The 15,630-nt window shown below is 39.2% G+C and overlaps 1 protein-coding gene across 1 annotated transcript; it reads left to right on the top strand.

Moving 5' to 3' along the window:
* Positions 1–5,107: 5,107 nt before the first annotated feature.
* Positions 5,108–15,116, top strand: LOC132101247 (growth hormone receptor-like). The gene is made up of 9 exons (XM_059506076.1): positions 5,108–5,432; positions 7,127–7,203; positions 12,313–12,430; positions 12,567–12,736; positions 13,198–13,376; positions 13,477–13,630; positions 13,716–13,803; positions 13,899–13,971; positions 14,147–15,116. Exons 2-9 carry the CDS (start codon positions 7,134–7,136, stop codon positions 14,876–14,878), a joined length of 1,584 nt encoding a protein of 527 aa, XP_059362059.1. The 5' UTR covers positions 5,108–5,432; positions 7,127–7,133; the 3' UTR covers positions 14,879–15,116.
* The last annotated feature ends 514 nt before the right edge of the window (positions 15,117–15,630 follow it).

Raw genomic sequence — 15,630 nt, 5'->3', positions numbered from 1 at the left:
GTCTCGACTGTTCTGTTTTGCAGATTGGTTCTTTTGTTCATTCCTCGCATTTCTCCCGTCTGCTGATTGGATTTTCGTCACAGTCTATTTTCGTCTCTTCCTTTATTCGTTGACGATAATGTCAATCAATTAAGTCATAGTTTTAGCCTCCATCAGTGACTTCTTTTTTAGTTTTCATTTCATTTTTCTCCGCAAAAATATATTTGTGACGAAAATAATGACGAAAATATTTAGTCAACGAAATTAACACTGCTTCTTAGAGAAAAATGGTATATGTGAGGATTTCCAGTCAGGATTTAGACCGTATCATAGTACTGAGACTGCTCTTCTTAGAGTTACAAATGATCTGCTCTTATCATCTGATCGTGGGTGTATCTCTCTATTAGTTTTATTGGATCTTAGTGCTGCGTTTGACACAATTGACCACAACATTCTTTTGCATGGACTTGAACACTTTGTTGGCATCAGTGGAAGTGCATTAGCATGGTTTAAATCGTACTTATATGACCGCCATCAGTTCGTAGCAGTGAATGAAGATGTATCCTATCGATCACAAGTGCAGTATGGAGTACCTCAAGGCTCAGTACTAGGGCCACTACTCTTCACGCTTTATATGTTACCCTTGGGAGATATCATCAGGAAACATGGTGTTAGCTTTCACTGTTATGCTGATGATACTCAGCTCTATATTTCTTCGCGGCCCGGTGAAATACACCAATTTGAAAAACTAATGAAACTAAATAACAAAACTAATAAAACTAACTAATTACGGCCTATGCTCTCAATGTCAAATGCAGAAATGTTAATACATGCATTTATGACCTCAAGGTTAGATTATTGTAATGCTTTATTGGGTGGTTGTTCTGCACGCTTAGTAAACAAACTACAGCTAGTCCAAAATGCAGCAGCAAGAGTTCTTACTAGAACCAGGAAGTATGACCATATTAGCCCGGTCCTGTCAACACTGCACTGGCTCCCCATCAAGCATCGCATAGATTTTAAAATATTGCTTATTACTTATAAAGCCCTGAATGGTTTAGCACCTCAGTATTTGAATGAGCTCCTTTTACATTATAAAAAAAGGAGGCTTGCTTTTTTAATGGAATCTACCTGAATAAATAATGTAATATCACCTAAATTATTTAATCACAACAAGTTAAATATTGTGTTGTTGTGGTGTCACACACTGTTTCAGTGCATCCCTACAAAGATGAAGTGTTCAAGGTGAATGCATACCTTGACACTAGGGGTCAAACAACTAAAAATCAAGTCAGGAATCTTGGTGTGATTCTGGAGACAGACCTTAGTTTCAGTAGTCATGTCAAAGCAGTAACTAAATTAGCATACTATCATTTAAAAAACATTGCAAGAATTAGATGTTTTGTTTCCATTCAAGACTTGGAGAAACTTGTTCATGCCTTCATCAACAGCAGGGTGGACTATTGTAATGGGCTCCTCACCGGCCTTCCCAAAAAGACCATTAGACAGCTGCAGCTCATCCAGAACACTGCTGCCAGGATTCTGACTAGAACCAGAAAATCTGAGCATATCACACCAGTCCTCAGGTCCTTACACTGGCTTCCAGTTACATTTAGGATTGATTTTAAATTACTTTTACTCATATATAAGTCACTAAATGACCTAGGACTGAAATATATAGCAGATATGTTCACTGAATATAAACCTAACAGAGCACTCAGATCATTAGGATCGAGTCAGTTAGAAATACCAAGGGTTCACACAAAACAAGGGGAGTCCTCCTTTAGTTACTATGCCGCCCGCAGCTGGAATCAGCTTCCAGAAGAGATCAGATGTGCTAAAACACTGGTCACATTTAAATCTTGACTTATAACTCATCTGTTTAGCTGTGCATTTATTGAATGAGCACTGTGCGATGTCCAAACTGATTGCACTATATTTTCACAGTTTTTTTTATGTAAAACCATTTTCTAACTGTTTTTAAATTCATTTTAATTAAGTCAATTTTTTTAATCATTTTAAAAGTTTTAAAATGGCTTGTTTTATTATTTTTCTTCATTATTATTTTACTTTCTTTTATGTAAAGCACTTTGAATTACCATTGTGTATGAAATGTGCTATATAAATAAACTTGCCTTGCCTTGCCTACTTTGGGCCCCAACCCCCTACGACTCAGGTTTTACAACCCTTGAAATCACAAGAACTAACCTCATAGTTGTTAATGAGAGGGGGTCATTTGTTAGCATTTTAAACTGGCCAGACCAGAAGAGCAGGCTTGACTCCAGGGGGGTTTAGAATTGGATGCATTTAAAAGTAAGACCCTTTTAAAAGTAGCAATAACCATGGTTTTATTATAGTAAAACTGTAGTAACCCATGGTTTTTTGGCGTATTGACTACCATTTGTATAACCACAGATTTACTTCAAATACCATGGTTAAACTATGGTTAATTTAGCAAAACCATGGTTAATTTGTGGTTACCATAGATTAACTATAGTAACCATGTTTTTTTGGTTTTATTTGTAGTAAAACCATGGTTAATTTTCGTAAGGGCTGTAATGCCCACCAGATAAGTGATATATATACTGTATTTAAATCATGACAATGGATATGTATTTGGACTCGGAAGAACAGATTTGCAGAACATTGCCACCTACCAGCCAATCAGATATTATAATGTTGTTTCCATGTGATTTACGTGATCCCTCTACAAGCACATTCCTTACTAAGCAACATAGGTGGACACACACATGGAGCAATATGAATGTGGGTAACCCCTCTTGATTTTACAATTCCTGTACGAAATCAGCTCTCACTATCTTTGATCACAGGCAAGTGATGTTGTGGAATATAGCCAAATTATTGATGCAGTCAAAAACTCTCCAACTGTATTGCTAGCAGAAGATTTGGCTACTTAAAATAAGGAAAGTACTAAAGATATAACAGTTGGTAAATCTGATAAAAGACACACACACACACACACACACACACAAAACTTGACATTGTCATGTGTATAGTTGGTGTGCCCACGTATAGCCACCAGAGGGCACTCTTCTTAGTTTTGGTTTGTTTGTAGTTGTTGCATTTATACAAACACAGTGAACTGAACTGTGCTAAATACCTCTTTTTTTTTGCACAAAGAAACCGAAAATAATGAGTTTAATTTTTTTTGCCCAGCCTTCCTTATTGGAACCAGAATATACAGATGATGAATTAAGAGAGATGGACACAGCAGCAAGCACAAACAGAAGCTTCTGTCAGACACAGAGCACTAGAGATCTGCTGGAGTAAATGATGCCTACAGCATTTTGTTTGCTTGTACAAACATTGTTCTCTTCTTGGCTGAAAAACATCCATTTTGTGAAACTCCTCTTTATTAATTTGTCATACAGCACTGAAATAGGCTATATTGTAGTGTATTGTATTTATCCATGTCAGGCCAGCACAAAACACCTTTTTATTTAATTAGCGTTATCGAGAATTTGTTTTTTTATAATAATCTTTCTTTGTCAAGATCACACACCCCTAAACTAAGCTGACACGAGCTGAATAAAGAGACTTCTGTTTCCAGAACCGATCCTGTTGATTGATTGACTCTACTACAGAACCAAAGGTGACATGATCTCTGAACATCGTCAGAGCTTGTAGAGAGCTTTACACATGACACCTTCCATCAACTGACCGAAATCAGGGGTTCACTGGAGAACATGAGTGAGATATTTACTGCTCAAAGTTAAGCGGGTGACGAGGTCAGTTGAGCAAATTAATGAGACACAGCCTGCTGATTGGTGTTGAGATGAAAAGGCTTGTTTGTCCCATTGGAGCCGCTGAACTTTTCATCATCTCAGTGTATCTGATGTCTTCATTAATGTGTGTCCAGTTACAGCACCATCTGTGTTGTTCATGTGTCCACTGGGACAGTAAAGGTCAGTTAGTTTTCTTCTGTGCAGAGCTGGAAAATCACTCTACCTCCCATCAATTCCCTGTTGAACAAAACAGCAGATGCTGGTTAAGCAGGACTTGAAGCTAGTATGCTGGTTTGAACTGGTCTATAGCTGATTTGAGCTGGTTTCAGGTGGTCTTTAGCTGGTCATAAGCTGGTCATTAGCTGGTCTTTAGCTGGTTTAAGATGGTGTTTAGCTGGTTTAAGCTGGTCATGAGCTGGTCTTTAGCTGGTTTAAGCTGGTTTAAGCTGGTCTTTAGCTGATTTAAGATGGTCTTTAGCTAGTTTTAGATGGTCTTTATCTGGTCATGAGCTGGACTTTAGCTTGTTTAAGATGGTCTTTATCTGGTCATGAGCTGGTCTTTAGCTGGTTTAAGCTGATCTTTAGCTGGTCTTTAGCTGGTTTAAACTGGTCTTTAGCTGGTTTAAGTTGGTCTTTAGCCGGTTTAAACTGGTCTTTAACTGGTTTAAGCTGATCTTTAGCTGGTCTTTAGCTGGTTTAAGCTGATCATTAGCTGGTCTTTAGCTGGTTTAAGTTGGTCTTTAGCTGGTCTTTAGCTGGTTTAAGTTGGTCTTTAGCTGGTCTTTAGCTGGTTTACGCTGGTCTTTAGCTGGTCTTTAGCTGGTTTAAGCTGGTCTTTAGCTGGTCTTTAGCTGGTTTAAGTTGGTCTTTAGCTGGTCTTTAGCTGGTTTAAGCTGGTCTTTAGCTGGTTTACGCTGGTCTTTAGCTGGTCCGATCACACACAGGTGGGCTGAGTTAGTGTTAATAGCCTTTGCCATCAAGGTGTGTTTTTTGAGCTTAGTTTAAATAGACACTCTATAAAATGTATTAATGCTATTATTAGTGGCCAAGCTCCTAAGGTACATATGCCCCTATTGTAGTCATTGGTGTAAACATTGCACTCCTGTGTATTTAATCATTCATGTTGATTAATAATAAACACACAAGTGAACACTGGGCTGATTTCACATAAAAATGGCTCTGTTCTGTGAGATTTTTCAGATAAATCCTGCTGCGTTTGCAGTGATGGTTGCTGTTTTTCTCTCTATTCAGCTTCTGTCAGGACAAACATTCCAGCATAAATAAACTTTAATTGTATGAACATCATCATGCGACTAAAACAAACCCAATACATACAGATGTGCAGTGAGTTTGTGTAGTATGCAGTAATTGATTTGAGCTTCCTGCACTGTGTCGTGTGGGAGTGAATCTGGTCTGACAGGTTTTAGTCTCGTTCCCAGGGACCTGCTGAGTTTCTAGATCTCTCCGCTGTGTGTTTGTAAGTTGTTGTCATATGATCTGCTGTATCAGGATTACTCCATTATCTCCTCTGTAAGCTCATCTTCATGAACACAAGAGCAGGTGTGTACCTTTGTGAGTGTGGAGAGAGAAGTGTTGGGTTCATCAAGGTAGAGGCGTTCAGCTGTTAAAGTGGCGAGAGGTATGAGAACTGAACATGGACTCTGTCTGAAGCGCTTTCTATCGGACTCAATCCTGCTGATCTAACAGGTCCGTTCAGCTTCTTTTCTGCATTTCTCCTGCTCTGGCTTGCTTTCTAATCTAGTGTTTTAATAAACCTGGCAAATATAGCTGGCTCTGTGACAGATAGCTTGTGCTCTTTCATTGTAAATGTGCTGAAGTATGTTAAAATTAACATGTCCGTCACTGTCATGGATCCCGTTTGGACATAAAACACCTCATCTATCTTTGAGATGACAGATCTTTCATATCATGTGTTAATATGGCTGAAGGATGTCATCCAGTTGGAGGTTTTTTGTGACATATATAACACATATAAGAGAATAAGATAAGACTGTTTCAATAAGACCTGAATCATAGAGAGACAACAGATATTGACTAAGACTGCTCTTTAAGTAAAACAGTAATTATTGGAATATTCTACAAAGCTTTTTTATATTGCTATTGAACACATTTTACTGGACTGCACAGTTTTATTAACTGATGTGTGTTTTAGAATTGATTCTTGTGTTTGTGTTAAAGGTATTCATTATGTATTTAGGAAGTTATTCAGACAGATTACAGCAATGAGAATGTGATGTAAAAAGTGTGTAACTATCATAACTATCAGGCTTCATTGTAATTATACTACATATATTTTGTAAATGAATTCATTGTGTGTGTGTGTGTGTGTGTGTGTGTTTGTGAGATTCCCGCTGTTGAGACTCTTAAGCTTCGTACCATCAGTGTTTTATCACTGTTTTTTTCACTGGAAGTGTTCTCACATGTCAAAAGTCAACCTCAGGTCACTTAACTACCAGAAAACAAAGCATTAACAGATGTTAGACTGCACCCCTTTAAAATAAATGTTGTTTGTAATGAACGGCTAATAATTAACTATAATAATTATAATAACTATAATCATTTTCGTTCTGTTATGAATGTCACTGCGAGCGCAGTGTTGGGCTGAGTTCAATGAACAGCGTTCTTAGAGGAAACAGATCCTGACTAGCATTAGCAATCCCATCATACCTCACAACAACACATATCACGCCAGAGCCGCAGTCACAACAGCATTAAAGATGCTTTTGTAACTCATGCATGTCATCACTCTGCTTTTGTGTAACACAGTTAGATCAAAGATTGGTGCTTCGAGGAAACGATGTGGAAGCTACAGTCACTGTGAATCATTTCCTGGGTTTCTCCAGTCGACATGATCTGATGTGATGGAGAGAGGCTTTAATGTTCATCATGTTTGTCTTTCATCATCATTATGTAATAACTCGCTTCACTTCTAATGTCAACTGTGTGTTATTTGTGTTTAGAGTTAACTAATAGTCATATATCGGTTCAGTGATTCTAGGCTGTTGTAGGTTTTCTGAGATCAAACCAGTCGTTGAAGTAAGGAATAACAGACTCTGAGTTATTAGAAAAATGAAGGTGGTGATGCAGCTGGGGTGTTGCCAGGCTTGTCCTGCATTTCTGTGGATGTTTTACCCTCCAGGTCTTGGAGACGGTCACGTGACTGAAAGCTGTGCATTCGAGTCCGTGTGACATAATGAGGGTTCAAGTATTTCCAGTTCCTATCAGCCTTTGTCAACAGATCTCAGTGTTTTTAAAGATGTGTAGCTCTGAAGTTCTGCATGATGTGGGATTTATTGTTACACCTGTGTGTGTGTGTGTGTGTGTGTGTGTGTACTGTCAGCTCATGCAGTGAAGTGTAGCAGTGCTGTTTTGTGTTGCAGACGCGTGATGCTGTGCTTTCTGCTCCTGACGCTTCACTGGATGAGCGTCACTGAAGCGCTGCAGTCGTCCAAGGAAGGTGAGTGAAGACCTCGTCACGGATCACAGAACAAACCAAACGAAAGGGAGGTGTGTGCTGGAGGAGGAGGAGGAGGAGTCATTGGTGATTGGGCTGTGGTTTGCAGAACTCTTCACACTGGATGAGAAGCATTATAACACAGAATAATTGGACCAAATCCTTATTGATGCACTACAAAACGTCTGATAGATTGTACATTTTACACACTAGTCTACATCTGAATATTAGAAACAGAACTGATAGCATTGATTAGATGGCTTTGAATAATTGATTTTTACAATAGAGATCTGACGATTGTGAAAACAAAACATCAGACAACCAAACAAAATAATCTTGTCTAATTTACTTGATGTCTACATTTTAACAAATGAGTCTATTTGAAAATATTTATTATTTTAAAAGAATTAATTATGGAAAAGAGTCACTTGAAATAAGAGAATGAAGATTGTTTCGTCCAGTGTTTTTTAAACGAAGACATCACTGGCATAATGTACCATACACATCTCTTTATTTGAAACGTAACATTTGTTCTAAAGGTCTGCTACTCTTTATCACAACATCAGAGTCTATATCCGGACTTTTATTCCAGTACTTTCATTATTATTTAATGTTTGCAACACAGAAATGTAGCCTACTGTTTGTGAAGCTGTTAAATATTCAGATGGGATTGTGATTTCAAATGTTTATATATCAGAATTATCATCATTTAGGAAAAAGATTGCGTGTGTTTGAATCGAGATCATGATCTTTTGACTCTGAATCATGAATACATATGAGCTTATATGAGGCTTCTGCCATCCATGGACAACACATCCTAAGAGTGAGAGAAACATCAAGACCTGCTTTATGTCCGAATCTCTTTTATTATTAATCACGTTTAATATAAAAACAGACGAGTTAGAAAAGTGCATCTTATGTGGGGACACAAGGGAAAAATCTGGTCACTCTTTCTTTTAAGGTCTAATTCACGCTATTAACAAACCATGAACTACGAGCTTTTCTTCAATAAACTCCTAATTTCAAATATAAAACTTTCAAAAAATATAGAGTACCTAGTTAAATGTAACTGAATTATGTAATTTAATTATAATATAAATGTAACTGTAATCTGCTACAGGCACTGAGAAAAAATGTGTAATTAAAGTGACTTGTGAAATGTTAATGGTTACAGGATTACATCTGAATATTTTCACACACACATACAGATATGATTGATTCCTTTCATAAATCAGATTGATTGCTCTAAAATTTTTCAGGAGTTTAGGACACAGAGTAGCACACTTTTATTCCATATTTGGGTTTATGTATATGCTTTATTTTTCCCGTCATAGCTATCTAAAGAATTGATTTCTAAAACAGTATCATAGCTATTAAACCTTATCTTTTTATTTTAAATCTGTATTTAACCTCAGAACGATCTCAAATTAAAGTGTCGCTAAAGTCTGATTTTGTGGCGGCTGTGCTTTAAATGAATTAATTTAATCTTAATTCAAGAGATGAAGTATTTTGACCGTAATCAGTGTTGAGTACTAGTGTAAAGTTAACCCTGCCTGCTTTAAATGTTTCAGGGTAATTCACAGTTATTTTTTTTATTCACAATTAGTTAGAAATTTTAAATTAGAAAAGTAAATCAAAAGCAATCAAATTAAATTATTTACATAAATACACTATTGACTATATTGTATATCTGTTAAATTTCCAAAGTAACCTTCCCCACACTGTTCAAAACGATCTGTTTGTGCCTTTGTGTGAAAGAAAGGGCTAGTAGTTCTGATCATATTTCATCAGGCCTGATCCGCTCTGGTTTTCAGCTTTCCTCAGGTTTATCTTTCATGAGTGACGTCAACATATGATGACAGACTGATGTAAGTAAATAAAGCACTTAGTAAACACTAAACCATCAGATCAGAGTCCTTAACTCACCCGCTAAAGCATGTCTATAGCACATTGAGAGAGTGTGTGTGTGTGTGTGTGTGTGTGTGTGTGTGTGTGTAGAGATGTAAATAAGTAAATACAGGGTTTGTGCAGATTTTATGAAGGAAAAGTTAAGACATTTTAATTTGAAGACTTTTTGAAGACCAAGTAATGGGCGTTTGAGGAATAAATTGAATATACTACAAGATAAAATGTCTGTAAATGTAAATGTATTAGGCATACTCTCACTATTAACTATTACTAGCATATTTTCTGTTTATTAGTTCTTGTAAAGCTCATATTAATGCCTCATTCTGCATGTCCATATTCTACATCCCTTAAACCTACCCCATATCTAAACATAACTACTATCTTACTAACTCTTAGTATGCAGCCTGTCTTTGCATCATGTATTAAATGTTTTTATATTGACTTTTTAATGTGAAAACGGACCGTGAGTATATCTGAGATCTCAAATCGCCGGTTTGAGCTTCTCAGATGATTTTTAGCTGCTCATTGCTGTGTTGATTCCTCTGTCACAGCGCTCTCTCTGTGTCTGTGTTTGTAGGAGTGTGTAGCTGCTAGCATGAGCGCACATGTCATAATCTCACACTGAAGACACTAATGGAGCGTTTTGTGTTTAATGTTTTGCTGTCAGCAACTAAACTTGTAGCTAAATAAGTCAGTATGATCTGATTAGCACATTTAATTCAGCAGGTCAGAACAGTATAACTGTGAATCAAATGAAAATAGTAGTGTAAATCTATCAGGATTCTTGAATGTGACTAAGCTAACTATTCTGATGGTATTTCAATATATGATTTACAATTTACAGTATGTCATTGTGGTATTAATGTAGAAATGTAGCAAAATTGCTGTCATATTCAGTTTTGCTAGGTTTCGAACTTAAAGGGATAGTTCACCCAAACATGAAAATTAGCCCATGATTTACTCACCCTCAAGCTGACTTCTTTCAGATGAATCCAGTCAGAGTTCAGACAGGACCACTTTGGCAAGTTACTTGAGTTTATTAATCAATTTATCTTTGGCGGTATGGTTCCATATTGGGGTTCCTGCTCCCAAATTAATTGAACATACAAGAGCTTAAACATTAATCCCCAGTAACCATTAGCTTGGAAATACATGATAATTAAGACACTTACTAATGTTTTTAAAGCAAACAGTGGTAATGGTGTAGATGTGGCAGTGGGACGTCTATCCTGTAGACTGGTTATGAAGGTGAGTGTCTCTCAGCAGTGAGGTCCATGCCAACACAGACTGGAAAGCCTTAGTGATCTGAAACGATGGCTGTTGATATTCAGTAGTCCAGTAGAAATCTAATAAAGTGTATCCATCCATTATAAAAAGTGATGTGCCAGAATATGTCATCCGCTCGACCCATTTCTTACACAAGTGCATCGCTTCTCTTCACAAGGCATCCATTACACTTTTTATGATGGACTTCTGCACTTTATGGGATTCAAACTTTCAACCACCATACACTGCCATTATAAAGCTTGGAAGAGCCAGGACTTTATTTTAACTCTGATTGTATTTGTCTGAAAGAAGAAAGTCATATACATCTAGGATGGCTAAAGGGTGAGTAAATCATGGGCTATTCTTCATTTTTGGGTGAACTATCCCTTTAGGTTTAACTGTTGTTTAAAGAGTATGTAAACATGTTAACTGGCTGTAGGTACATATCATTTTGGCATTGTTTGTGTGACAAATTAATTGATGTCCTTTCAAAGCTGTAGTCATTCAAGGGATGTATTTTGTGCCAAAAGCAATGATTCACAGCTTAGCTCACATAGACTGCTGTTGTAAATAAGTGACTTAAGTATTAATGCGTCCAAGCTGTTGTAAAAAACTGTAATTGAGCACAATAAGATGTTCTTCTTCATAACGTTTTATTATCTTCACGCTTGATATTGCGGTAAGAAATTGCCACATCAACTCAAAGAGCTGGAAATATCATTGACAACATCTACATCAACACTTGAGATGTTTCGGCACCATTCTGGGTAGGGCTGTCACTTTTGTGAAAAAAATCATTTTCGATTTTTAAGACATAAGAGTTCATTGAATCGATTGTAAAATCGATTTTCAATGTCTAAAAAAAAGACGTTTCCTTTTTTAACATCAAATAACGGACGAACGTAAAGAGAGCGCTGGAAACACACAAGTCAGCCATATTTCTTATTTATTGGCATGAAGTTTCATGCAGAATAACAAACAGCAACAGGAGTGCAACATGCTCGAAAAATATATCTGCAGAGGGGACGGCTGCCATAACAAAAGAAAAACATCACTGCAGGCTTCAACCCGGCTGCATTTATGAGTTAGGCAATTCATAAATCTCCAAGATTATTTTAAATAATGATTCAATCCATTTCAAACAACTGTTCAAAAAGAAGACGTGCTCCGATCGCACTGACGTCCCAGGGACACTCAGGTACAGCTGCTCAAGGTGGGGGTATTACTGCCAATTTTCCACCACAAAAGCCGGCCGCTGTCAGCTTGCAATGGTCCTTTTCATAACTCAGAATCTCTCTCTAGAGGTGCGAATGAGGTGAATTCGTGTCTACCGCGCCGCGAGACCTCCAGACGAGTGTAAACGCGTCTTTACATTGACTTAACATTGAAATCATTTGCGCCAGACGCTCTATTCGCGTTTGGTGTGAACACAGCATAAGAGGTCGCTTTCAACATCACTGGGTCTTACAGGCGCGTAAAATTGCTGGTATCATCTATATTTTTTAATTGGTTAGTTCTTTTAAAATTAATAGTGCAATCGATTTTCGAAACTAAAAGTGACAGCCCTAATTCTGGGGAGCGATTCCCAAAAGCATCGTTAGCCAACTATGGTCACAAGTACCGTTGTTACCATCATGGTTCAACGATTCTGTGTTTCCCAAAAATATTGCTTAAATGAACATTAGCAAACAGTGTCACAACCTTACATAGCTACTACAGCTCTGGACCTGAGGTTAGAAGCACAGTTTCTTATTAATAAGGGCATATGTGCTTAAATAAATTATGCTCTTGGGCACAATAAGCAAGCTAACATACAGTACAACCTATACATTCTGTGTTAATTCTGACTCCACCGTAGTTGCTTCATGTAATTTGTCTCTGCTATGCTGCAATAGATGTCTTCTCTGAGATCTTCAGTCTTTGTTTGTTCCATCGCAGATGGCAAAAGGCCGTATATTTACCGCTGCCGCTCGCCCAACATGGAGATCTTCACCTGCTGGTGGCATCCGATCGCTAATCAGGACAACGTCACCTACACGCTCCTGTACACCATGGGGTGAGATTTCACACTGTGCCTTTAATACATCTGTGTAACATTCATTCGCTCTGATTTATCATCACTTTCACCAGATTAGTGTTTGTTATGTAGCATGTAGCTGTGAATAGTGAACAGACGTCATGTCTCCTCGCAGTGAGCGTGCTCCTCAGGAGTGTCCTGATTACGTGAGCGGCGGCATCAACAGCTGCTTCTTCGATGCCAAACACACTCAGGTCTGGGAGATGTACTGCATGAACGTGACGGCACACACGCACACGGGGCCCATCACCTCTAAGAAACACTGCCTGGACGTGGTCGAGATAGGTGATGCTTTACACTAAATATTACACATGCTCTAAAACATCAGGATATGATGAAGCTGGCATCAGCTCTTGAAAAAGCTTCTCTAGCTTCATCCACTGAGCTCAGCTCAGACCTGCAGACTGTTCGCACTCAGCTCGATTTTTCTTATTCAACCATTCACACATACAGTTTAATATACGGTTATATACATTGATTATTCTGTAAAATAAAGTTTTTTTTTTTATTGGCATTGATGTGAAGGATACTTCATAGCATATAACAAGCACTATGAGAGTTTTCATCAAACTACTGCTCTCTGTTCATACTGTCCAAATACTGACCCTACATTAGGCCTCTACATGGTTGTAAACGTTCAGGCTTTCACAGCTTAGTGTGTCTTTGTGAACTCTTCTGTTCTAGGTTTCTCCTGAGGTTTGCTCATCATCATGTTTGTTAATGAGTCTCGTGTTCTTTGTCCCCAGTGGAGACCGACCCACCCTTTAACTTGACATACATCATGCTGAACGAGAGCATCGGTGAAGTCGGCCGCAGTGTTTTAGTGTCCTGGCTGCATCCGACTGAGTCTCTGGTGCATGAGCAACTGATGATGCTGGTCTACGAGCTGCGCTACAGAAATCTCGCTCAGCCAGACAACTGGAGGGTACATACACACAGAGTCTGCTTATCATGTCTCTATTTTCATGATAACTGTAGAAGAAACAGGAATGGAGACAAACAACTTGTCTTCTATTGGTCTGTAGGGAATGGAGCGTTTGCGCGAGCCACATGTGGAGTTTTTGGATCTGCCGGTGGGAAGGTATGAGTTCAGTGTGCGCTGCCGCACCACCAGCAACAAACACTGGAGTGTATGGAGTGAGTCCATCATCGTCACCATCAACGGCAGAGCTCTGTCCGGTACTCACAAACACTTACACATATATCAACCCATCTGTCATGACTGATAGCTGCTGCTCTAAGTGTGTCTCTGTCTGTCTCTCAGATCAAATGTTGGCCTTGATCCTTGTGACCAGCATCGCCATCATGATCTTCATCATCTTCACTTTGGGGAACATCCCACGAAGCAAGAGGTCAGTGAAGTCTATGGAAGGTCCTCATTTAGCTAAGTTCTGTGTGTTTTGTATCACTGTCTCATGGATTTTTTTTACTGCTTGTGTTCTTCCAGCAGGATTAAATCATTCTTCCTGCCAGCGATTCCCAAACCGCGCATCCCAGGACTTGAACCCGCTCTGCTGAAGGTCAGAGAGTCCCTTCACACATCACACACACCAGCTCAGAGTTACACTGTTTGAGTTGTTAATAGTGTTCAGATCAGAACATAGCTTAGCGACTGCATAGCAACATTATGACAACAATGTTGAACGATTTATTCAGAACTTAATTTGAAGTTCCTGCTCTTTATTGTCCCAACAGAAGGGGAATATTGATGAGATCAATCAGCATTTCTCCAGTTTTCACTGCTACAAGTCGCCACAGTACTGCACGGAAACGTGGTACCAGGTGAGCGAGGACACGAGTCCGGCTGTGACACCCAGCAGCATCCAGTCTGACGGTATACAGGAGGATGTGCTGATCAGGACAATCACACCGTGTGTGTTGATTGGGCCAATCAAGCAGTACGTCACCTGCCCTGACGGACAACAGTCTGTTCAGACCAACTGCACTCCTGCACCTTACTGCCGCAGCCCCACCCCCTACTGTCAGGAAGACACGCCCCCTGCTGACCCTGGCTCCGCCCAACCAGAGCTCACATCTGTCCGAGGCATGGACTACAGCATGATTCTAAGCCCCGCCCCCTACTGTGTGGAAGACACGCCCCTTGCAGACCCTGGCTCCGCCCAACCAGAGCTCACATCTGTCCGAGGCATGGACTACAGCATGATTCTAAGCCCCGCCCCCGCAGCGCCGCCCACTCAAGACTTCTACATGTGTGTGGATGGCGTGACGCTCGCTGGCACACTACATCTGGTGCCCTACCTGCCGCTCAATGAGGGAGCGGAGTACGAAGCAGACAAGAACAGCCAGCTGGCAGCGCTGCTGGAGAAGCAGATGGAGGCGCTGTTGAGCACGATCGAGTCGAACCCGAGCGAAGCTGTCATGCCTTCACAACCTCATTCACCAGACAGGAGCTGCAGAAGCATCTAATAACACACACAGAAACGAGCAGCGTATTAGCAGCAGTGCAGCACCTGTTAAAGTGCTAAGTCTAGTTTCGCAGTACTGCTCCTGCTCGATTAAAGAGATAATGCAATAATATGGACTAAATGAACATGATTTTAATTTGATTCATTGAGTTTAGTTTGGAAAAATGTGTAGATTTCATATGAATTATAGAAAGTCAAGTAATTTATTTACCTACCAGTCAGATTAATTTTTCGTCCTCATGTAAATAAGATTTCACAGGCAATTAATGACGTGTGAGAGAGATTATCGTGTAGAGAAGATCAGATCAGATTTTATGGACTAGAAATGACTGAAATGAGCAAATCACGTTTCTTTAACGGACAGATGGAAAAATAGAGAGAGAAAGGGTCACTGCTTGAGATCTCAGCAGGAATCCAGTCACTTCTTATCCATGACCAGCACATTTCAACTAAACGTCCTTCGAGTCTCGTCAGGATAAACATTTACTCTAAATTGAAGAAACTCTTTTGTAACACAGGTATAATGGTTTGCTCGTTGAGTGAGTGATGATGTAATGTATGTACATCTATGATGATGATGATGGTGATGATGATGAGCCACACAACACCGTCCCATTAGAGCGTTTCATTGATGCATCCTAGTTTATACACTGATACTCAAACATACGACAGTGAAGAAAGCGAAACATTCACTGTGTTTATAAGCAGTGTGACTGACGAGCTGAACTCAGTAGTTTATTCTTTTTGAATATG

This window comes from Carassius carassius, chromosome 1 (assembly GCF_963082965.1).
Source record: "Carassius carassius chromosome 1, fCarCar2.1, whole genome shotgun sequence".
NCBI classification, from domain to species: Eukaryota; Metazoa; Chordata; class Actinopteri; order Cypriniformes; family Cyprinidae; genus Carassius; species Carassius carassius.
This window is presented reverse-complemented; position numbering and strand designations above follow the sequence as displayed.

What these genes read in the sequence shown, in the direction of transcription:
- LOC132101247 (XM_059506076.1), top strand. Translation starts at nt 7,134, where the DNA reads ATGCTGTGCTTTCTGCTCCTGACGCTTCACTGGATGAGCGTCACTGAA. An exon ending in CAACGGCAGAGCTCTGTCCG is followed by an intron (nt 13,631 to 13,715) that starts GTACTCACAAAC and finishes TCTGTCTCTCAG; the next exon opens with ATCAAATGTTGGCCTTGATC. An exon ending in TTGAACCCGCTCTGCTGAAG is followed by an intron (nt 13,972 to 14,146) that starts GTCAGAGAGTCC and finishes TTGTCCCAACAG; the next exon opens with AAGGGGAATATTGATGAGAT.